This window comes from Notothenia rossii (assembly GCF_949606895.1).
Source record: "Notothenia rossii genome assembly, chromosome: 11".
Classification (NCBI taxonomy): domain Eukaryota; kingdom Metazoa; phylum Chordata; class Actinopteri; order Perciformes; family Nototheniidae; genus Notothenia; species Notothenia rossii.
The window spans coordinates 48,850,738-48,875,324 of NC_136910.1; the positions used below are offsets into that span (position 1 = coordinate 48,850,738).

The following is a 24,587-nucleotide window of genomic DNA, read 5'->3' on the forward strand; positions in this document are numbered from 1 at the left end:
AAAAACCATCATTTGTTTTACAAAAGCTGGATGGATGTCTTAAAGATGCAGACACAATTGTGCAACACTAAATATAACTTATGTCTGGATATTTAGGACCGATTTTAGTTGTTTGTTTTGAATGTGTTTTGTCCGTTTATTTCTTCTTTGTTCTCATATTTCGCGAAACAAAAAATACATTGCACCCGTGTTCTGCCACAAAAAGGATTTGTTTGAAATTGAAACTGCTTTTTTACGCCAGCTGATACAAAGCCACAATAAATACTTGTGACAAGTTAAACGATATGGTAGACACAGTATGTGTGTGTGAACTGAGATGCTCCATTTCCACTGAGGAAAACATACATTTCTGGTGATATGGTGATGTGAAACTGTATGTTCTTGGCTCTTTATGTGTATTAAATGTTCCTAAATTAGGATTTTACATGTTGTGTATACCTAGAGTGTTTCATGTACATGCAGACTAAGGTAGCTCATCAGTGCCAATGCCAGATAAAATGACCTTTTCAGCTTTAGGTACCTGAACTTTATTGTGACTCACTCAAAAGGTCCATTAGGACAAAGATATATATACATACAATCAGTATTAGTTCAGAATAGAACATTATATTTTTCTTTAGCCTAATTTAGCAACACCTTACAAATCAACAGGTAAATATAGTCTCAAATTGGTCTTTATGCTATGCTAGGCTAACTGCCTCTTAGCTCCATCTCTACACTCACAGGCAAGACTAGCATTATTAATGCTCGACTGCAGGTCATAATGTCATAATAATGACATTATTTGGCACTCAAGTGGCATTGAAATGGTCAGAATATCTTCTTGTAACATTGTGATGATTTTTTGTCTGTATCTTCTCAACTTTCCCAGATTGAGGAGAGAAAAGGCTTGGCTGGAGCCTCCAATGACACAAGTTGTGTGTTTCTGGTGAACATGCCGTATGCCCTGATCTGCTCTGCAGTGGCCTTTTATGTCCCGTTGGCCCTTATGGTCCTGGCCTACCGGCAGATCTACGTCACCGCCATGACTCATGTACGGCAGATTGAGACACTACAGCGAGCCGGCTCTGCCCCTGTGAGTGGACCGACTCCGATGATCACAGTGAGATCCTCCACTTCCTCAGACCCTACGGATCACTACCGCCTCAGGACAACAAGGGCCCTCTCCCCTTCAGAGCAGGCCCCCATAGCAAATAGCCGCATGCGCATTGAGACCAAGGCCGCAAAGACGCTGGCCGTTATAATGGGTTGTTTCTGTCTGTGTTGGGCACCGTTCTTCATCACCAACATAGTGGACCCCTTCATCCATTACTCAGTGCCCTGGCAGCTATGGACAGCCTGGCTGTGGCTCGGGTACATTAACTCAGGGTTGAACCCCTTCCTGTACGCCTTTCTGAACCGGGCGTTTCGGAGAGCCTTTCTGGTGATCCTCTGCTGTGGGGATGAGCGGTACTCACGACAGGGGAGCTGCTCCTATGGACAGGTCCAGAGAGTGTGCTCTGCTGCATCGGTCAACGGAACGTCAATGGCACTAAGGTAAACACATGGTAAAGGCACATTTGCAGCAGTTTTGAATATTTGAGTGTGAATGAATGTGTGTGCTATCCTGCCTTCAACTGTGTGAAAAGTCCATCAAAGTAAACTGTGCAGATTGAGAGAAAGTGGGTTGTTGGAGAGTCTGCTTTTGTATTTATTTATATGTCTTTGATGCTCTTTAGTGTAAAAATGTAAAGCGTGATGGATTGGATTGTTATTTGTTCCTTTGTCAATTTGACAACACAACCGGATACAAGCAACATTTTTTTCACTTGCAGCTTTTTCAAAAGTGTTGCTGCAGCATTGTACCATTGCTCTGTTGAGCTGCAGAAGTCCCATGAACGTAACGTGGACACCACAATTATCAGTCCAAGGTACAAGTTAATGATTGGTTGCTGGATTGGGCTGGATAAGATGCCTTTTTAAATCATTTAATTTAGTTTCTCCGCATCCTATAGATCATAGATTGTATTAAACCAGCAGCAAGTCAAAAAATATCACAGCTTGGTGCAACCTTCATCTTATTTGATTTCTCATTTAGGCCATGTGTTGGCCCAATGTGTAATTGTTAGATATGAACATGCCATGCCTTCACTAGGAAGATATATTCATGGTCAAAGCAGCTGTGGTGTTCTGCAGATGGAACATTTTACCATAAAAATGTCCTGGACTCAGACTTGTTAAAAATGAATTAAATAGTCAAATCAGCCAGTTTGCAGCATAGTGTGAAATCGTACTGTATGAGGTCTGCTCTTGAGCTATGTCATATGCGTTTATTTTTGTTATGTCCGATTAGGAAATATACAAAAAATGTAAGCTTTGTTCCAGTTGTTGGCACAGATTCAGAATATGTTGTGTACATAGATGTAAAGCAATGAGGAAGCTGGGAAGGTAGATGGAAACATTTGTGAGCACAGACAGTAACAACGGCATGTAGCAGGAGGGAGTCACAATAACCAGAATCAAAGGGGCTGACAGTGAAAGTAGGTAAGATCCTAAGGATTGCCTTGTTCTATCAATTGTAATCATATACTAAGAGTTTAATTGTGTTGATGAGTATGGCTTTAGCAAAGGCAAAAGCCAGTTTCGAAAGGTTGGTGCATTGATAAAAGTGAGATTGGGACAATGGAAAATGTTCCACTTTATTTTAGACCCTCAGAGGTTCATCTGACTTTCTTGACCAATTTTGTCAGCTTGTAAACATTTTAAAATGGCCAATACATTTGGATGAAAACCAGTTTGGATCAAAGTGAAACGTCTCAACAACCAGCTCACTCAATGGAATGCAATCATATTTTAATTATAAGTATAACTTCTGAGATCCCCGACTTTTCTTCTTTCTCGTCACCAGGTCAAATATTTTATGTGTTCACTTTGGTTTTGGACTTACAGATGCTCTGTGTTCAGTGATGATTAGCTGATGTTAGCACGCTTAAATGCTAGACTAACACAGTTAACATGGTCAAGTAGTTTTTTATACAAGCAAGTGTTACACAGGGCCTTAACCTCATATCCAGGAAACAGACGTGGGTCATAATAATCTTGTGTGTATAATAGTAATGATGTTATCGGCTAAAAAGTTCACATAGACGCAGATATACGGGAATTTTTGTTTAACTATTATATCTTCTGTGATATTGTTACACTATAGAGTGCCACAGTGACGCGTCCTAAAACCCGGAAGTAAATTCCTCCCGGTTCCTTCGACAAAAACGCAATGCAATTTCTCCATAGGATTTAGGAAAATAGCTCGAAATAAGGTCTGTGGTTGAGACACATTTAAGAGACGGATCACGTTTTGTTCAGCCGGATAATATCCACATGTCTACCCTACTTTTATAATTTTCGAATCATAAATCTAGTCGCCAGAAGCAAAATGCTAACGTTATGCTATAAGCGAACTACAGCAGGGTTGCTGCTTCAACGTCACGCCAACTTAAGATCCATATTCAAAACTACAGATTCAAAATTGTACATGTTGAAGCGTTTGCAGGAGGCAGTTACTTGCTTTCAAGTAGAACACGGGGAAAAACAAACTTACACGTGTTTACGTGTTCGGTATCATGACGTAAAACGGCCTCGACAACTTCTGTAGTCCTATTCAGCCACTTGTTAACAACCATAGTTTTTCAGACATGTAAACTCTTCAAAAATCACCAGTGGGGTCACTGCTGATGTATTTAATGTCGTAGAACAAAACGTGATCCGTCTCTTAAATGTGTCTCAACCACAGACCTTATTTCGAGCTATTCTCCAAAATCCTTTGGAGAAATTGCATTGCTTTTTTGTCGAAGGAACCGGAAGTGGTAAAATGCTAACTTACTTCCGGGTTTTAGGACGTGTCACTGTGGCACTCTATAAGGATGTCAGGAACTATAAATAGGCCTATGTCCTATGACTTTATTGCCGTTGTATTCATTGCCTTGATAGAGCCGTCAGTAATAAACTGACACCTACAGTACTCTTATGACATGCTTGTTGACTTGAAAAGTAAACTACATGTTCCTGTAAAATATATGAGTCATCTTAAGTCGTTCGTCTATGGAGCCGTAGAATTTTCTTTGAGCCATCTGAGTTGTGGTACAATTAATGGACTTCTGGGAGGAAAGATTGAACTTTACAGATCTTTGATTGAGTAAATGTACAATAGCCTTTTTAGTTATTTTCTCAACAGAAGGATTTCTGTTGACGTGAATGGTGGTGATTAAGTTGACGTCTGTGTTTGTGCTCTCCTTCCAATGGGGATGATGGAGGAGGTGACCTGCTTGTGTCTGCACTGTTTAACTTTAACACAAGTGCTCCACCATCGCAGAGAAACAGAGGGAATCACATACACACACACACACACACACACACACACACACACACACACACACACACACACACACACACACACACACACACACAGCCGACCATTTTTGTATTTATAATACAAACTACATGGCATGTGAGGGAGACCTTCCGCTATGGTCGAAAAATGTGTATTTGCATGCATACACTTACTCAGTGCTATGTATGTAAGCAAGTCCATGTGTATTCCAGTCTTTGTCTTTGCTCTTTGTTGTTGTAATGTATATAATGTGTGTGTGTGTGTGTGGGTGGGTGTGTGGGTGTGTGGGTGTGTGTTTCTGAGGTGTCTGTGGGATTTCTTTAGGGCTTTCTATCTTTGCGTGTATAGGAAACAGAAAGGCAAACAGTGTTAACTCCAATCTGATGTCCTCTCTTAAAATCTGTCTCAGACAAAAAACAGACTCAGACAATCAGATTACAGCTGGCAGGATACTGGAAATTGAAATTACTCAAGGAATCGTAAGTTATTTTTTCTTTGAGCTCTTGGGTGTTAGACCCGGAATGTAGGCGGATGGTATCTGCTTTTGTGTTCAATGTGCTGTGGTAAAATCACCAAAAAGTTTATTTTTCATTCCTGTGTGTGCTTGTGGTAAAGTGCCAAAACATTGGACAGTTTGTTAGAGTAAGGCTTACGATTCAAGATTCGGTCAGATAAGTAGTGGTTGGAAATGAAAGCCATACGACCCTTCCTAAAATGTCAAATATACTACAATAAAAACAAAATATATATAATAAAATAGTGGAAGAGACATTATCGTAAATGCGGGTAATCAGTAAAAAAAAGCACATGGACCCAACAGAAGGCATATTTATGTTTGCCAAGACAGCACCTTTAATAAAACCAACCTAACTTGAGTATTGTGGCAGAGGAGTATCAACCGAACACTTTTTCTTTTTTGGAGGCAGAGGTCATGTTTTCTTACAAGATGTTCTTGCAAGTTTGAAACAAAATAGTTACTGTCAACAGGGAAGGAAATCAAAATCATATTTCATAGTATTTTTGACATTTAGAATCAATGAGTAGTGTCATGCAAACCCACCAGAATGGTCATCCAAGATGAAAAAATTCTTGAATATTTAATTGTAAACATTTGTGGCTAATGAATCACTGTTTTTGCTCTGCTACCAAAATATGTTCACGTTAGCAACTTCATAGCTCTGATCTTTTACCACAATGAAAATCCTATGGCCGTTTCCCTTAGTCTTAAAAAAAACACACACATTCACACACTGTCAACAGTCCAGCTCCAGCAGTGGATAGTAGACACTTGTTTCTGATTGGAGTCATAACAAAGACGTTGTGTTGTGCCAACTAGTAGAGAAAGTAAAAAAAGCATCTCAAACATCTGAAACTATTTAAGGCTGTTGAGTAAATACATCATCCCTGGTGTCCTTTTGTTACTCCGGAAGATACAGTACAACTTCATGTGTTCACTCATATTGCCAATTTGACACTGTGGACCAAATAACTCTTGATTTCCATTTGGTTAAACTCAAATGAATGTCTAGCTGAAGTTGAATCAACTATGGCTCCTTCTAAGGTAAAACACTCCAGACTGGAAAGATGTTTTACCCCTGTAAAAACCAGAACACCCTGATTCCATCCTTTAATTGTCTTATTAAGGGCTTAAAAAGAAAAACGCCACTTAGAGAGCAGCTTAATCTTCTGCGATTAAAGGTGAGGGAGACAGTTCATTTTTGCCATTATATAATATTTCATATTAACCAAATAAATAATCACAATTTATAAATACAGCCACAATCATGCAGCATTGTTCTCTACTGCATTAGCCTTCTGCTATCAGTAGGTGAGCAGCCGTTAGCTAGCTACAGCCGTTAGCCTTTGGCTGCAATTAACAGGGGGCTAAAGTTATTAGCAACATTTTTCTCTACATCTCTAAAATACTACGCCTGTATTGTCTGCCTCTTTTTTTTCTATATAAGTCCTATTTCCTTTTTTGGGTTACTTTGCAGTGTAGGCAATCTTGCTAATGTTGACTTTTATCATCTGAAGTGACGTCCACGGCTGTCTGCATTTGTAGAACAGCTTATAGCAATGTCCAGTCTCCTGTCATGGGATATTTTTTCTAAATCCTGAAAACAAAGCCAAGAAGAGATGCAGAAGTCTAGCGCCCTTTCAAATCACTTGAATGACAATACACTAAAAATATTAAGTGTTTTTTTTGCCCAGTGTCAAGAAAAATATACAGTCTAACCCAACTTAAGTTAACACAGTTTTTAGATTGCATAAACTGTGGGAAGATCTGATACTTGCATCCCCTTTAAACACGGGGATCTCCCCTCAATTACAATCTGACATAGGAGCCTGTTCAGAGTCTTTTTCAGAGGTAAAGTATATTGTCATCATAATTGTATTGATGGCCACAGTTTTGTTTGTTAAATCTCACTTTTCTTCATGTTCTCTGGAACTCTTTCAGCTCTGTCAACTTACCTCCTTCAGAGCAGCTGACACCAGTACGTAAAGCAGTGTGGGCTGAATGTGTGAGCTTTAACTCAAAATGAAAAACATGGCAGTTATTCAAACAAGAGTTAAGGTGTAAAATGTGAGGGTGATACAGACTTGATGTGCACAAATGAGACGTAGATGCCTTGCTTTAACATAGAAACCTGTACAGGTAAACAGGCACATTTCAGTGCTAAAGTAGCATACAGTATAGTCAAACAGTTTAGGGGAGACAGGAAGGATTATTGTAAAAAGTGTCCCATGTCTGGTGAGAAGAATAACAAGCCACAACTCAGAATGTCCAACTCTTCCTGTAATCGTTAATCAGCTTTAGTATGATCCGTCCTGAGTTTCACCTTCAGCTCTGCATGGAGATCACAAGCTTTATTGAATCCTATAAATACAACCGAGCAGCGGACACCGTTATCAGCCGTGCACAATCAGTGTGATTGTTATGTGATTCAACTATCTGCCAGTCAATGCCTTGGCAAAGCGCAGCTATTTACCGGTTTTCAAAACAGCAGAATTGGAAATCTCTTTGGGGAATTAAGGTTCATGTGGGAAAATTGTAAAATGATTCTTTTTGGGTCCAGGCCCTGTCATCATGCTCAATAAATCCTGTTTTCCCACCCTGAATGTTTCTGTGTTTTGATTGTTAAGATTAGATAGAACATTCATCTCCATGTAGGGAAATAATGCCGCAGGATTAAACAGGCGAGATGACAAATGAGCTAGGAGTTGTACTTAAGGATGGAGGGTTGATTTTGTAGATTTACAAATATGATTTAGAGTTTTAGACTGGCTTCATCACTCATCGTCCTTTGTAGAAGAAAAATAAAGACCACCGTGTTTGCTGTCTTTCAACCTTTTATACCCTTTCACCTGTTGTCTGTGGCCAATCAGGGAGGATCTCTGGAATTAGTACCAATTTGAACCAGGTGACATCAATCCCTCCTCATTTAGAGCTAGATGGTACTCAGTTGTAATTTTACAAAGAAAATGAATAGAATGTACCCTCTCAAAAGGCATAAACAGTTACAAATCCCCTTTTTTGAAGTGACTAATCTTACAGTAGAAGAAAATACCCTCCAAGATATATTTTTTGAGGAAGTGCAGTCCTTAAGGGTCAGAGCACATGTGTGAAAGACTACCACAAGTAAATAAGCTGTAAATAAGTTCACAGCTCATTATATGAGTAGAGAAATGTGCACCATCCTCTCAGCATAAGTACCAACATTGACTCAAGAAATTACATATATGTAGCAGAAAAAAGCGGGCACAAAAATGCGGTGTAAAATGATGTTACCAGTGTTGATTTGTCTTAGATCAGGTGATATATCTTAACAGACGGATTGTATAGAAGTATAAAAAAACACTTCCTTACTTCTTACTTAATTTATTACTTCAGTAAACATTATAAAAACCTGTTTATATGGCCTTGAACTCTCGTTGAAGTTTTCTTCAACATAGCATGATACCGTGTGGCTATACCGTGTGATTGACATGTCAGTAGCGCTGTGTTGTCTGCTCTGGATATTGTCCGTGTTTTTTTTCATGAAACTAACGTTTTCTTTCCAGTTTATGAAAGGTATTTGTAAAGTTTCGTTAAACTGAGCATGTTTTTTCAGTTCTTGGTTATATCTAGCTTCACCATGTGACCGCAGTTTCAAAAAAACAACATGGCGACAGCTAAAAAACACCATGACTACGGCCAAAATGCTAAACTTAAGGCTTCAAAAAGGTACTTTACAAACCAATGGAATTTTAGAGCCCAGGGTTTAGGTAAAGCTTGACCCATACTTAACGTCAGGATATTTGTCTGTTTTAGCTTGAATTTATTCCAAGTCTTAAGGCTACAGCTTTGTTATGATGTTTGAGAAAAGACAATCATAGCTAAATAGAAAACTGTGTCGATCTGCCCATCTTGGTTGAGGATGATGTCATTCTTTGGGAATGTCCGAAGATTAAAAGCTTATAAAAAATCACTTTAACCTGCATTACACTGCTCTCTCTTTCTCAGTCTTTTGAGATAATCCTAAAAATCAACCTGCTATAAGAGTGAGAGAAAGTACGAGCTTTCAAAGTAAACACTGGCTGCTCAGCTCTAAAAAACTGGATTAATGTTGAGTGTCTTTATATTTTTTACGAGAACAAAAGGAGAAAATGTTGAAATATAAAACCAAAAAGTCTCATCTAAATAATAACAAATAGACAACATAATACAGAAACCCATATAACGATTGGCCTCATTGCTTCCTGTTCCACTTTGGGTCAAGGTCATCAGCTGCTGTCGCGTCCTTCGCTCCTCAGTTTTAGACTCGGTTTTGATGATATGAACTCATCTGTGATGCTAAATAGACTTATGTATCCCTCAGTCTCTGGCTCTGCTCTCAACGGTAATAGAAACATTTCTTTGGGGACAAATCAGATAGGAGAATGGCCCCACCTGGGCAATTCAGCTCGGAAAATTAAATTAGGCTTTGAATTCGTTTTTTTAATCTAGAATGGACAAAATGATTTTTGTTACGTGAGACATTCTGAGTGTTACTGATTTGAATCTCAGACAATTCACATTTGGTCAGCCTTTAAACCAATGCCAAACATGTAAATACAGACACAGTCATTAGAATAAAAAGAAAAGGTCATATTTAGCTCCTATCTGTTTATGCTAACAGATATCGTGCAGCAAATGAACGTTTTTTCACCTGTTAACAAAGAAATAGTCACCTGTTTAATTTGTATGGCAAACCTATTGTCTTATTTTGGATTCAGCTGACAGGTTGTAATCAATACATGTAAAACCAATGTGAAGTTTTGTATCAGCTCTTGTTTTAATCTCATGTCTCTTGCTGCTGCTAAGTGATCCACTTTGTTGTATTTGTCTGCCAAGTCCGGTTGTATAAAAGTCTATGAAGAAAGGAAATTACTTCTCACTTAATTAAGTTAACACATTCCCTATTGAGTTAATAGTCCCAATAGCTAGTTCCAAGTCTTATTCAAAACTGCATGATGCTCATTTAGTGAATTGTGCTACCATATAGAGTATAATAAACAATAAAACAGGGCATTACTAACTCATGATTTACAGATTGCTACCACAGTGTTCTCCGAGCTGAGTGCTTTCCAGGTTTTCGTCTAAGAACTTTCACATAAGATTTTCTTTTCACGCATGTACTAAGCTCCATAGATCCCAAAAATCTCGTTGGCAAGCAGGCAGGAAGAGGTGCGACGCCCTGTCACAAGAACATGATTTATAATGGATTAAACACGATTGGAAAAATGGATGTTGCGTCAGTTGGCCTGAAACAGAGATACTCAATACATTAAATCCTTACTTTCTGGATTGAACTTTCCATCAATCTTAATGCCAGGCTCTGATTGGGCTTTTGAGGACTATTCACATCACTGTTTCCCATGGTTCCTTGAGTAGACTCAGATGCTGATTAAGGAAGATAAATACCAGGAGATGATGAGTGATCACACCTCCATCTATTCTGAAAATGTCAGCTTTGTTGCATTTTATTGTGTTAGGCTTCATTGGGTGTTTACAGTCTTAAGCAAAAGTCACATGACTCACATACAGCAGCTTTAATTTAGTGAACAAAAAAGACAACTTAATATGTTCGTCAATGACCATGACGAGACAGTGAAACACACACCGACCTTAACAATATCAACATTATGTTTGTGAACCTAGGGTTCAGATTACTTGAGCTATGTGTGGGTAAAACACGTGTTCATATATAGAAGCCTCCAGTCATCAAACAGTAATAACTTTAACTGTACAACGTAACATTGGAGTTTCAGTGATGTAGCAATGTCAGAGGTCTCCGTGAGTCTTAACCTGCTGACTTTGTTTTAGCTTCAGGTCAGTCAAATACTTGAAAGGTTTCCGTCTGCTTAAAAAAGAGAACAACAATGGGTTTTTTGTCTGACTCACACGGTACAACGGCTTACTTTAAGCCTGTCATAAACACTGGCTGTCGGCGTGTATGTTGTGCAGTTGAGCCGATATTGAATCCGGGGATGAGTTTGAGCTTCCTTCGGATTTGTTTATACTCATTTGTTTTCTTTGTTTTCCCTTTAAAGTCTGCAATTTTCCCCTACAAGACTAATGATGATATAATTCAGTTCAGTTAAATTGTTTTGATCTCAGTCAGAGCTTCATCCTGCATGCCGAGCTTTGACTTACCGGCTGTCCTCACTTGATGAACAAGGCCCCGAGTGCAATATTGCCCTTTTTAATGTGTCTTTCATGCAAGTTACATGGAGGTGATAAAAAAATGAAAACCTAAAGTAGCAGGGAACAAATACAAAAATTGGAGTGATACAAAAAATGAATGATTTTCTTTATGAATAACCATTTCTGAAGGATTTCTCCCTGTTAATTACGTTTTTGTTTGTGTTATTTGGGAGCCACCTCTTCACTAGGGCTGCATAATATATATATTTATTTATTTATTTAATCAACATTATTGCAGTACAAACCATTTTTTGTTGGTCAAAGACAGTAAAAAACTAAAAAAGTTGCATGCAACCCATTTAAACTTGACAGCCATCTTAGTGAGTGCTTTTTATATTGTATTTGTGTGGAGTGACCTGCCAAATCTCATGCTACCTCTCTGCATTGATGTTATAAAAGCCACTGATGTGTTTCTGTAACCATCAGGCTCTGAAGCATGAAGCTCTGCAGCTGAGACCAAAGTGGATCCCATCACAGGTCTGGTTAACGTGTCACACTTCCTTCATTACTCTGCCTGAAAATCAGCACTCAGCTAATATTAAGTAGCTCCTTGTGTGTTCACTCCTGTTACCTACATTTGATGGTATTTATTTTATTAACAGACAGACTTCTTTACTTGTACAGTTTCCTATGTGCTTATTTTCTCTAAAATGCACATCACAATAGCTAGGGGAAAAACACTCCTCGTGTTTTGTCCTCCAAATTCTCTGCGATTTTCTTTGCCCAAATGAACCAGACATTTAAGCTTTTTGTAATAAAGTTTTTTTGACATGAGTGGTTTATTTTCTACCACTTGTTACCTTAGCAACAGCAAGCAGGTAGGATAATTATTTGAACAGTTTTTGGTCTCTCATGGGTTAGTCATTGAAATGGGTCAGAGACCCATTTCAGTACTTTACAGATAAGAGAGAATCACTACGCAGCCTTTAACAGACAGTTTCTTTGTAGACAACACGTCCGAGTGTTGATGGAATTGCATTAAAGCTAATTACCTTAATGGCATCATTCCATGAGTCTCTTTTTCCTCCAAAATAGACGTATAAGACGCAATGAAACATCATTTGTTTAGTGTCAGATGTAAATAAAGTATTCAGACGCTTGCTACATTAACACTAGAACTGCCAACGGGTACATTTTACCCGCAGCTGTTTCTTGATTGAATGTAACTTTTTTTCAATAGAATATTCAAGTCTCCCATGCAGTCTGTGACTTTTCCTGAAAGTGTGTTATGTAGCACCCTCTGTTGTTAAAAATGGTCAATATGAAGTCAGATTGAAAAAATGGTCAGCGCCAGGGGGTAATATTTATTTACCTTATAGAAAATGCATTGATTTTCGCGCTATTGATTTTGCGCGTAAACATGATGTGTTGCTATAGCAACGTCTGGTTGTCTACTGCAGATAGAGAGAGAGATAGATAGATAGATAGATAGATAGAAAGATAGATAGATAGATAGATAGATAGATAGATAGATAGATAGATAGATAGATAGATAGATAGATAGATAGATAGATAGATAGATAGAGAGATAGATAGAGAGATAGAGAGATAGATAGAGAGATAAATAGATCACTGTGAGATCAAAACTCACTGATCTAGCAGCCAGGAAAGACAACCCACAACTTCGATTTACGGGTGAGAAACGGCAAATACGGTTTACCTTTGCTGTTTTCTGATCAAAAGTTGTGTTCAAGGCATTCAAACGCATAAAAACACTGCTGACGGTTAATCCAACGTATCTGTGTCACTTTGAAATGACTACAACTATAGTATTTTATTAAAGACGAGAACCCTGTGTTCTAGTATGATAAATAAAATAACATTGTACCTTGGAAATCAATGCATTCTAATAGCGGACACGTACATTTTACCCGTTGGTGGTTTTTGGCGGTGGGTGGTGTTGGCGGTGAGTACAGCGACCCCTGGTGGTTCTAGTGTTAAGAAGTTTCAGATTTGAGCTTTGTAATGTCTTTAGTGTATTGGTTAGGTCATGTTTTTCTCAGGTACAATGGCGTATGGTGCAACAGTGTTTTTCAAATGGACAAAACTGAAATTGAGTTGAAAAAAATCACAGGAAGTACAATCCATCTATAGAAGTTGCTTGTACAAAGGAACAAATACTGATACTGACAAAATTAGGTAGAGTGAAAATTATTTATATAGAGAAAACATCACATTTTGGAAAGAAGTGATGACACAAAATGTTATTACTTATTTGTAAGACTATGAGGACTGTTAGACAGAGAGAAAAACTCAATTGCCTCTTTGGTTAATTTGCCATCTCAAAAAGGGGTTTCAGAAACACTGCCCTGCTAAAACCTGGAACATTTGGATACCGTCAGAACTTAGCGATTATATGCATCACAAAATGGGTCAATAGAAGATGACGTCTTAAATCAAGGCGCCTCAGATCTACAATAGTCCATCTGCACTGTTGCTTTCCAGATTTATTTTTGGCTGCAAGCTGCTTCTAACTGTTTCAGCTGTTGCCTAAAGATTGAATCTGGATAGTGGTATTTTTCTTACTGAAGTCATAGTGAGTGACAAGGCTGTGAGGTTGTTTGTTTGTGTTTGATTGACAGAAAGATAGTTTTGTGTATTTTGTTTAAGGTGTATAGTAGTGATTGAGTGGTGGGTTTTCCAGGTTAAGCTGCATGTTGATCACTTTATCTTATTATTATTGGGTTTTTATTAAAGAAAAACAACTTTTTCCCTTCGGGTGCAGATAGAAATGGTGATCTTTGAATCAACGAGACACAAGATAAAGTTAGGTTTAATGGTTGGGCTCGATTTAAAAAATGATGTAATACAAATAAGGAACAAAAGAGACAGTGTTGCATGTTGAGAACACACAGACACGTGGAAACATAAAGCATCTAAAATAGAAGCAGTGTCTCGCTAACCGGCTGACCATCTCTGAGCAGGAAGTGAGGTGGTTTAACTTCAGGGGAGAAGGTCTAAAACTCTGTGAGATAGAAATCGTTTTCATTTCTTTCTAACAAAACAATGATCTCTCTTTGAAAACAGGAGGGATTTCTTTTTTTTTTTATAAAGCCAGGACTTGCTATCTGATGGGATTCTGCGTGCCACTAAACCTGAGGGATATGGAAAAAATTAACATTGCATTAGTACACTGAGAAATGCCTTAAAAATAAAATGACTGATGTCATCGTGAGCTGCATATAGCCCTATAAAGCATGATGTAAACCATTACAAATATTTCCTTACCGATGTTGTGGATTTTTACTTGTTTTCTTTTGATTTAAAAATACCAATCTTAGAACAGTATGACAAAACTGAAATATTAGTTGTTGATAGAGAAGTCCAGATAAGAGCTGTTTTTTTAACGTGAATGACCAAATTAGACAGTCTACAGAAAACGCAGCCACTCTGTTACTCCCCCCCACACATCCGACAGTCCCACACAATCACCACATTCAAATCCCAACTAAAAACCCACCTGTTCAAAGGAAGCCCACTCACTGTAGTGCTCTTCATCCTCTGTTTCCCCTGAACAACCTGTCATTATCGTTTGTGTCCACTTTGAATGACTCCTCCATGGTTGCCTGTCAGTGTTTTTATCATTTTCTGTTGCTTAGAGTATTTACTGTATTGTATGGTGTCCTTGGGTATCATGAAAGGCAGCATTAAATAACAGGTATTACTGTACTATCTATTACCCTAAATTTAAAACGTTTCATGATCCATTTTCTATGATCTTTGTTGAGCGTTTGTCTATCCTCTTTGTATTACTTGCCAGGATAATGGTTCTTTGTTATATTTTCATTTGTGAAAGAGCTTTGGGGGGGAACATGTTTTGCGAGATGAATACAAATATTATTGTCATGTCATTTGAACGTATGGAGTATTAAAACTGTTAAACAACACACATGTTTTTATCCGATAAGAACAAGGGGTAGTTGGTAGTTCAGCCTCTTGTGGCAGAACATAGTACTACACTAGAATACACATGTTTACACAGATGAAAAAGTTATTAGGAATACTGACACTGGCAAAAATCCCAGAAAGAAACATGTTCTTATGTCCTAAATATGGAAGAGAAAATCAGTTATTTAAGACTAAGAAAATGGATCCACAGAATACAGTTTTTCCCTCACTTGCCTCTTGGGGCTTCCAGCTGAGATTTGGTGTCAGGTCATTGCTTGAAAATATGCCTTCAGAATGACTGCTTTATCTTTCGAGCACAGCTCAATAGTAGAAACATGAAAGGCAGAGTATCTTCTGTCCCAGAAACCCAGATCCCGCTCCTGAAGGGGCCGCGGGACATTGTGTATTCATGAACCGTGCCGTCTGAGGTTGGGTCAGTCAGAGTCAAAGTTTGTTTTCAGAGCTCTGTTTGTGATACAACTTCAATCTATAAGGTATTTTCTTTGGCCATCTGAATTGTTGTTATCCTGGAGCACATATTTGGAGTACATTTGTCACTTGGGTGGTCAGTATATTTGATTTTCTGGGAAGGAATGACACTCCAGTGGAGAGTGAGATTTCTCAGAACATGTTTCGATGTTAAATGAGGAATGAATTTGGCTCTGGACCTTTTTACCAATTTAATATTTGGATTTATATGTATGTTTGTGTACTCTGTTGATGCTTGGTTTACGCAGAGTTTTTTTAATATGTTTTATTGCACTTGTCTATTTATGTGCTGACTGTCTGTTCAATGTTTTCATTCAGTTTGGTGTCAGGAAGGGTCTCTTCAACTGGGAATGACTCAATTTGACGACAGCAGCACATATCTTATGCATTTACTTCAGGGAGCAAAACTAATTTCACTGAGAAGGGAGGAAGCAACATTGTTTGTAGTGAAAGGAGGAAGTAAAATATCTGGGTCTCTAAAAGCCTCTGATGTATAATTGATAAGGCCTGGTGTCCACAAGCTAACATGTCAAAACAAATCAAACGTAGTAAAGTACCTTTTTTGGTTATAAAAACTAAATCCAGCATACTTAATCTTGTGTCCCACATCGCACCCTGCTTCTCTCAGTTGACCTGTCCAAACATTTTGCTGCATGGGAAAGTTTTACTTTTCCAGATCCCAAAGCGTCTTATGAATTCAATTAGCCAATTAATTTCCCTCGAGTGTCCAGCCAATGCTTCAGTATGTACACATCCTATATATTCGAACTGTGTTTGAAGTCTTGATTTTTCATTTATTTATATAAAGTAAATATTTATTTTCGGACATTTTATTTTTAAATATGTAAATTAGGCCTTTTTCTCATTTAATATGTGCTAATTTGCATACATTTCTTCAACAGCAATGTGAGCATTGGTTAAAGCAAGGTTAACAAGTTTGAGTCAAATCTTTATTTTAGTTAAATCCATTTATCTGAAAAGAACTTCAACAGCCATACAAAACATTTTATGAATCAAATATTCCACACATGTAAATCAGACCATGAGTGATTTATGAACTAACTTGTATGTGTAGTTTGTAGGTACTAGTGAATTTGAGTTGTTAGGCTCAGGGTGTGAGTAAAGAAAAACATAAAATGGCATACATTCTGCAGACACTACAGGGGGAAAAAGGTTGAATCCTTTTTGTATGACAATTTAAAAAAAAAGAAATATTAAAATATGCAAAAGAGTCTTTATCTAATGTTCACTTTGCTGAATTTAGGAGGAATGTACAAACACACATGCTGTAGATGCCATTACGCACCTAAATTGACAAATGCATGATAAATGCGATATTCCTGTATTAATTCAAGTTTGACAGTTTATGTGTTTTACCTCATGTGTTTAGATAAAAGTTCCCCAAGTACAGCATTCCTTTTTGCTGTAGAAAAGCGATTATGTTTGGTGTACACGGTTTTTAATCAATGAGCTGAAACATGTGAAACCTGTAGTATGCCCTGTTAGGTGTAAAATGAGCCTTTCTTAGAAAGAGCAGAAGTTTCTCCTCCAGTGATATCCTCAGCGTTCCTGTGGGAAAACACGTCCTATCAATTTCCCCCATCGGCGATCCCTCCTCGCTACTTTCGCTCCCAACGCGAGGAGATAAGAGAGAAATCTGATTGTAAAAGATCAGATGAAAGGATAAATAAAGGCAGTAAAGCACAAATGGTGTAGAAAGTGAAAATGTAAAAGGCATGACTTGTTATGAGTTTGGACGGCAACAACCAGAGTGAACTATAATTATAGTCTGATTGATTAATTAGATGAGAGTGCTTATTTATAGGCATAATTAGCTTCTGCATTTAAATACACTCATAACATGAAACTAAATGCAGCTCTGACACAAAAAAAGAAATGGTTCTCATTAAATAAAAATAAACATGGATCAACCGAGATTGAAGTGTCTGCCTTAAAATTGAGTTATTATTTGTATGTATGTTCCTGAATTATCCGTTTATGATAGCAAAAGGCAGTATATATACATTCTAAAATATTACACAGAAGACTGTTGACAACACACAGCCAGAAGAAGAGGGAATACACACAGGTGTACATTTACAAAAGCGCAATAAACACAGTTTCAAAAAACTCATCCAGAATTCCTCCTGTAAGTTAAATCCAGCTTTTTCTCTCTCAAAAGAACAAAAAAATACATTTAAATCAGACCAACAGTCCAAATGTCCTCCTTGCTCATGATTGTTTCCCTAAGCGTGTCGTTTTTGATGTGTGTTTGGATCTCCTTATTCAATTTGTCAGACTGGAAGTCAGCCACAGATCAAACTCACAGATTATTTTTCTGAGCGCTGCTTCTCAACGACCCAAACAGGATTATAGTGAGAGACCTTAAGCTTGTGGATTGAAGAAGTCAGTGTTTAAAAGTGAATGGCAGATAAAGTAGAGAAGACTTGTGTTGATCCAGCCACTAACCAACACCTGATGCTGAATGTTTTGTGAACAAATATTTTGTAAACGGTCTCAGTCAAGGCAGTGTTAGACGATACATTGCATTCATTGCGACTGATTCAACAAAAAATTGATATAAGCTCTAAAAAGTTGATAGTATTATTAACTTTTATGCATATCTAAAAACTGTAATTTATGAAAACGAAGGTACTGCTGGCAACGTCCGTTTGATGGGGGTTACATTATGTTGTTAACTTGGTCCCAGTGTGGAAGTGGCAGACTCCAACACAATAAATGCGCCTTATAGCTCAATTGGTAGAGATAAAGGCCCTTTTACTGGGGCTTGGTACACAATCCAGCTAGGGACTATTTGCCGCATGTCATTCTCTCTGTTTCCCCGTTTCAATTCTGCAATAAAGGCACTGGTTGCCCAAAGAAATCTTTGAAAACAGTAGAGATATTATTACATAATGGCAATAAATGGCTATTTCTGGAAACAAATGACCAAAAATGGCGTTTAATGTGTCTCTACTTCCATTGGCCATGGTACTTATCGTGTCAGAATAGAAACAGAAACAGATTTGAAGATTCCCATGAGAGAAGTTCACATAATTCACAAGTTGTTTCTCCTTTCTCTCTTTCTGATGAGGCAGGAAGCTTTTCCTGCAAGATTTTATTTTTATCATAATTGAAGGCAGCCTCACAAAACATTTCGCTGCCCTCAAACTAAAGATAATGATGGAAAATGACCAAGGTTCACATGTATTGCAAGAGAGATCTCTTTAATCTCTTTCTTATTTCCACTAAATCTGGATAGACGGATTAGAGGAGACACATGAGGGAAAGCTCTGGTGGGAATAACCATTGAAATATCTCTGGACAAAACGTCTGCGGTTTCTCCATGAAATTGATGATTCAACATGTGGGAAAATTCCAATACTCTTTTCCCTCATATTTTTTACTCTGGGAATGTCCTGTAATGCAGGAAAAAAAGCCTTTTAGCTTTTAAATGCCACACTGCCTGTGGTTAAAGTCTGCTGGCATGAACGTCAGAGGGAAGATATGTGCAATGTTTGGGACTCCAATGTTAAACCTGAACTTGTTTACTGTAAGTGTTAATGTCCTCTAAAGTCCAGTCAAGTCTCCTGTCCTGTAATACAACAATTAATTGATGGTGAATTATTAACAACATTTTCAAACGGTATTTAAGCAGGGTTTTTCCACTCATAAAAAAACAATGAAAAAAAAAATACACTGTTTCCCATAAAGTTGGAATCATTTTGTTTTCAGACACATTCCTCTTTCAACTGTGGTTTACTTTTCACTGTGATGTTTGGAAGAGATTGATCAATAGTTTTGAGAAGATATCAACTTTATCTATCAATAATAAATCACATTGACACAATCATTTCATGAGGAGAGGTCAAATATATTTATTCCCACATTATGGGCAACAGTGTATTTAGCAGGAGGGTACATTTGGGGATTACTTCAATGCAATGTGACAAACTCATAAACATATAATTATCCTCAGGGCAGTAAGGACAGATGTTGCTGTCAGACGTTTGTTGTTGACTTAAATTCATCGCCTAGAGTAGTGTCAGGATCTCTAGATACAAATCTGCAGGATGATGGTAATGACCCGAAATGTAAAACCTCAAGGCGTACTGACTGTTCAACCTTAAAAACGTTTCATCTGTTATTTTCTAGATTCATGTAAAATAAAGAACGAGCGGTGGTCTTCTGACCTTGTTGTCACTGATAAACCTTTATACTGTGCGTGTCTTGACAGGAAACTGAAGAGCTGAAATTAGGGACTGTCTCAACAGGGCATGCTATCGGGCAAAGTGAGATTATATTATTATGAAATGTGTTGAATCAGACTGACAGACAGGCATCCTTTAGTTTAGACTGTAAACACACCCACTCTACAGAATAGTGTGTGTGTGTGTGTGTGTGTGTGTGTGTGTGTGTGTGTGTGTGTGTGTGTGTGTGTGTGTGTGTGTGTGTGTGTGTGTGTGTGTGTCTCAAATTGTCTGATAAGAACTAATCTTGGGAATTTACCAGATGGAATATATACCCAGACTTCCGTTCAGGTCTGTGTGTGTGTGTCTAGTAATACACTGCTTATGAGGTCCTTCTGTGTTAAGAACAGATTATGCTCCGACTTCATAAGGGACTTTTTGCCCCTTCTGCTAAATTAAGGGTTTCTATTTGTACTGGGATTTAGTCGATTTGATTAAAGTAAAAGGTATAACCACTCTCCAAATCTTTCTCCTGTACAGTAGGTGTGATGACGATGACGCCTCAGGGGGCAAGGTGCAACATTGAAATGTAATAATGTCCTTTTGCCAATTTTGTATCATTATTGTCCTCTTTGTGTTTTAGAAACAGCCTTTTTTTTCTGTCTCCCTCCTATTCCTCCTTCTTCCTCTTCTTCCTCCTTCCTCCGCAAGGACTGCCCACTTTGAGAAGAATGCTAACAGAAGTTCCCGCTCTACTAATTTCCCATGCCTCCTTTCTTTTCCATTCCCACCGGCTTATTTCTACCAGCACAGCTATGATTCAACAGTCTCTGGCTTAAACTTAACCCTAACCCCTTTTTCTAAATCAATCAGATCTTTTAATCAATATTATCTCAAAAGTCTCTGTCTCTTTTTCAGATTGTCCTTTCTGCCAAACCGGAGCTACAGTGACAATGGGCGAACGATACTGGCCAACGAGCAGTCCCAGGACTCTGTTGGGACTCTATGAGTAAAAAAGCAGCCAACTACGACCTGTTTATAAGGAGGTGGTCTCACATGGATATGAACTCTAGGATCAACATCCTCATATGACTTTTTTTTAAAAAACATGTTGATGCTGTCCGGGACTAGAGGCAATACTAGTCATCAGAAAAGTGCAGATCTGACTTTTGGTGAAATATCGGAGCATTTTGGTGCCAGAACAAAAGGGACAGTTGAAGAGTAAATGTGTCCATGGAACAAAACACACTGCCAATATGTTCCATGGTCCTCAATCTAAAAACTAAAAGAACTGTTGAAATTCTGCGATTGGAAACATGAGGGCAACGGTCCAGAAAAACTGCAGCAGACTACAAGCAAAGCTCTGGCTAACACAACTGCTTTTTAAACTTTATGATAATGCTCATACAGGTGTCTTTAGGTGTCTTTAGATTACATTTTATTGAGCAGTAGTTTGTATTCTTGTATTTTACCAGCACCGACGGCACTCTGAAACTGCTGAATGTAATGTCCAAAGTTTTTATTTATATTCTTCGTTTCATATCCCATGCTGAAGTAGCAGAGAATCAATGACGTCCCAGTAGTTTGTGATGAAATAAAGCATGTATCAAAATGGTTGTATCATTGTTGACCCCTCGTGGCGAAACACTGATCTGATCATTTAAAGGCATTTAAATTATTGTTGCACTTTCCTCTGTCGGTTGAAAGTCTTAAATGTGTTGCATCTCTGTCCGGGATCAGTCAAATGTTAGTTTGTTACATCACTGCAGCGGGTTGGAAAGCTTGGTTGCCAGTATTAAATCATTCCTCCTGCATGAAGCTAAATTGACAAGTTTGTTAAGTTATTAAATTATTAAGACTTGGCATTACAGCACTGAAAAAACATACAAGAAATACAACCGAACATTAAAACAATTGTGGATTTTAAGAAAATAGTCATTTCTTTTTTGAAAAGTTGCTGAATCTGGCTCAAGCCAAGGTGAATATAAAAGACTGATGCCAATGGAGTAAAGAATCTAGGGCTAACTGGGTTTTAAATTAAGTTGTATTTGACCACTAGGGGTCAGTATTCACTCTCCTGAGCTCGGATCTGGCCCTGTTTTGTCCAAGGTAAGGAAAAAACTAAAAAATGAATAAAAAGTGTCCAAAAGCACTAAATAAAGACAAAGTGTATCTAATTATGTACAGATTTATAGACAAAGATACTCAGACCTGCAGTGTTGGGAGATACTCTTTTAGTTTTGGCAGCACTGGTGACCTGTTAAACTTACTCAGAGCCATTTACTCAAAGGTATTTCAAAATGCCTTTATAACACAGCTTTCCTCTGATGTTTGAAGCTCAGTTTAAATATCTGAACCGGTCTGTCTCTCTCTGGCTGTCTATCGCAACACGTTCATGAGATCGACACACAGAGGTGTGATACTGCAGCAGCCTACACTCTCACATTTTAATTTCAATTTCTCAATGCATCTCTGCCTCAGAAAAAAACAGTAAACTCACCATCTTTCCTTTTTATTTTTAATGCACAACCTCCAGGCTTCAGAGATGTTGATGTGAACGGTGTCTTGTTACAATGTGACAACTTTTAATAGTCCACTGTGCCCTGTACTTCATCTTTGTTCCATGCAATGGAGATGATGAATAAACAGAGAATTTGACAATAATTGGGTGTTAATTGATTCATGTCGGGTCTATAAAATGTGGCTTATGCTAATTTCTCCAGATTTCAACACTTGAGTCTGTGGTATATTTATTTCTAATTGAACTGTATGCTATATTATCATATTGTTATGTCACAAAGACGAATCTGCTAGCAAAACGTTGCCTAATTACACATCCAGTAGCAACATTCACACACACACAAACAAAAGTAGATATCAGTTGTATTTTACCCGTAAACAGCAGAGCTCTATTCATGGTGTTTAAAGTGACCCACATTTTTTTGAAAGCAACCTTTCGGAGAACAGCATCGCTCTTCAAGTGTAACATCTGTTTTTACTTAAAACAAATACACATATAAATATGAAAAAAAAATCATGACCGACATAATTTATTTTGGAGGGGCCAAATCTCTATTTTAAGAACCACTGCCTAGCACCAGTCAGACTTGATGAATGAATACCCATGTCTCGTCAACTGAACCTATACACTTTCCCAAATGTTGGCAGTTAGATAACTATTTTGGTCTTTTCACACTGTTGTTGACAATTAACACATCATAGCTTGAGCTCTGTATTTAATAAGATAACATGAGCATCAAGCAAAAACTAATATATTCTGTGTGGGCCTAAAACACAATTTTTAACAAGCCTGTATTACTGTTGGCGGCCATTACAAACAAAGCACCTCGTCAGGAAGCCTATTTAGTTGCAGCAAACGCGATTATCCCCAATCATCTCTACGCCGCTCAAAAACAACCTCCGAGCTGATTTTTAGGATTGATTGGTGCTGACGCCTGAGTCTGCTGCCCATTAAGCCCAGGGAGAATCCACAGGAGGAATTCATTATTCTGTAATCACTGAATCCAACACAATCTCCCTGGGTTTACTGTCTAAAAGCATAAAGATCTCGTAGTGCAGAAGTTCCAGTGCTTGACCTGGGCTTTCTAAAAACGTCCTGGCTCTGAGATTATTTGGATGTTAACACAGGAACAGAAATTCATTTTTAACCGCATGAGACACATGGCCAATATTTCATCCTTCTATGGGCAGCTGCATGTTAGTTTGTCTAAATACAGTCTTTAATCCATTAAAGAGAGTCTCCAAGGTCAATTATTTCTAATGTCCTTCCATTTGAAGGTAAGAAGCCAGCCTCAACAAACCCTAATCAGGCCAGGTTCAGGATGGTTCCCATAGAAAAAGCGAAGGAAGGTGTTTCTCCTGAAAAACAGATTCCTTCTCCAAGTGTGTGTGTAATGCTCAACTCTAAAAACCTACCTGCTTGTCTCCTCACTACCACTAGATGTAGCAACAACACTAGCAACTAAAATGACCGTTTGCTCTACACTCCTCTTTCAGCAGTAGGCTTTTGTCACAGTATTCAGATGACATGTCTAATAGGAAAAGAAGAGGTGTAAACATACCATTAAGCTGCTTTAGTTTAGGGGCACCGTATGTAGCTCACTGTCAGTCATGGATCACTGGGACTCTTGAGAAGAACAGAGCAGTCGTTAGTGTTATCAGTGTCTGGGCTTGTCTTACAATTTGACCAAACACGCTGTCTGCTGTGTGAAAGGCCTAATTAATAACAACTATAGAAGTGTTAGAATTGTGTGACACACTGTGCTACTACATAACATTTATTTGTATTCCTTTTTAGTTTTATTGCTGTTTTTTTTGCTATGGATTATTTTCCCCTGAAAAGTAAATGTCAAACGTTTTTAAAACGTGCAAAGTAATGCATTTAAATTGCCCCTATTTGTCAATGGCAAACCTTGTATATAGTATTTGTCATATTTTACTATATGTCTGTACTCAGTGTCCCACCTTATTATATGTTGTATGTATATTGTTAATTTGTTATAATAGTCAAAATAATAGTTTTTTTTTCTTTTTTTTCTCATATTTTTATTTCATTTAGTTTTGCCAAGTATTCTTCTCTCTGTGTCTTTGTATGCACCATACTGTATAGAGCAAATTCCTCCTATGTGTAAACCTACTTGGTTATAAAACCGATTCTGATTGGTTCAGTCCTCAGTTGGTTTCAGGTCTACTTAAATGTACTTGACACAGGTGCAATCAATGAGCAATCAATACAGCTGAGCAGAAATGGAAACAGCTGCTGCTGCTGCTCGTCAAGCTGCAATAGCGGAAAAAAAGAAAGACAAATAAGTCCTGATATAATAATTAGACTTAATTTATCGATGAAACTAAAAAACCTTGTGTTGGCCTAGAGGTTAATATTTAGCTGGTTTACAGTTACGTTTTA

The 24,587-nt window shown here is 37.9% G+C and overlaps 1 protein-coding gene across 2 annotated transcripts in view; it reads left to right on the plus strand.

Moving 5' to 3' along the window:
- The window catches only part of LOC307024791 (5-hydroxytryptamine receptor 4-like), a 39,895-nt gene extending 17,411 nt beyond the window's left edge, over window positions 1-22,484 (plus strand). Inside the window, exons 6-8 of one of the 2 annotated variants that reach the window (XM_079659193.1) lie at window positions 872-1,536; window positions 11,520-11,570; window positions 20,579-22,484. In XM_079659193.1, the coding sequence (XP_079515319.1) occupies window positions 872-1,536; window positions 11,520-11,526 (672 nt within the window). In that variant the 3' untranslated portion in view covers window positions 11,527-11,570; window positions 20,579-22,484. The remainder of the gene's footprint in view (window positions 1-871; window positions 1,537-11,519; window positions 11,571-20,578) is intronic. The other variant, XM_079659192.1, reaches the window with a different exon arrangement.
- Window positions 22,485-24,587: the final 2,103 nt, after the last annotated feature.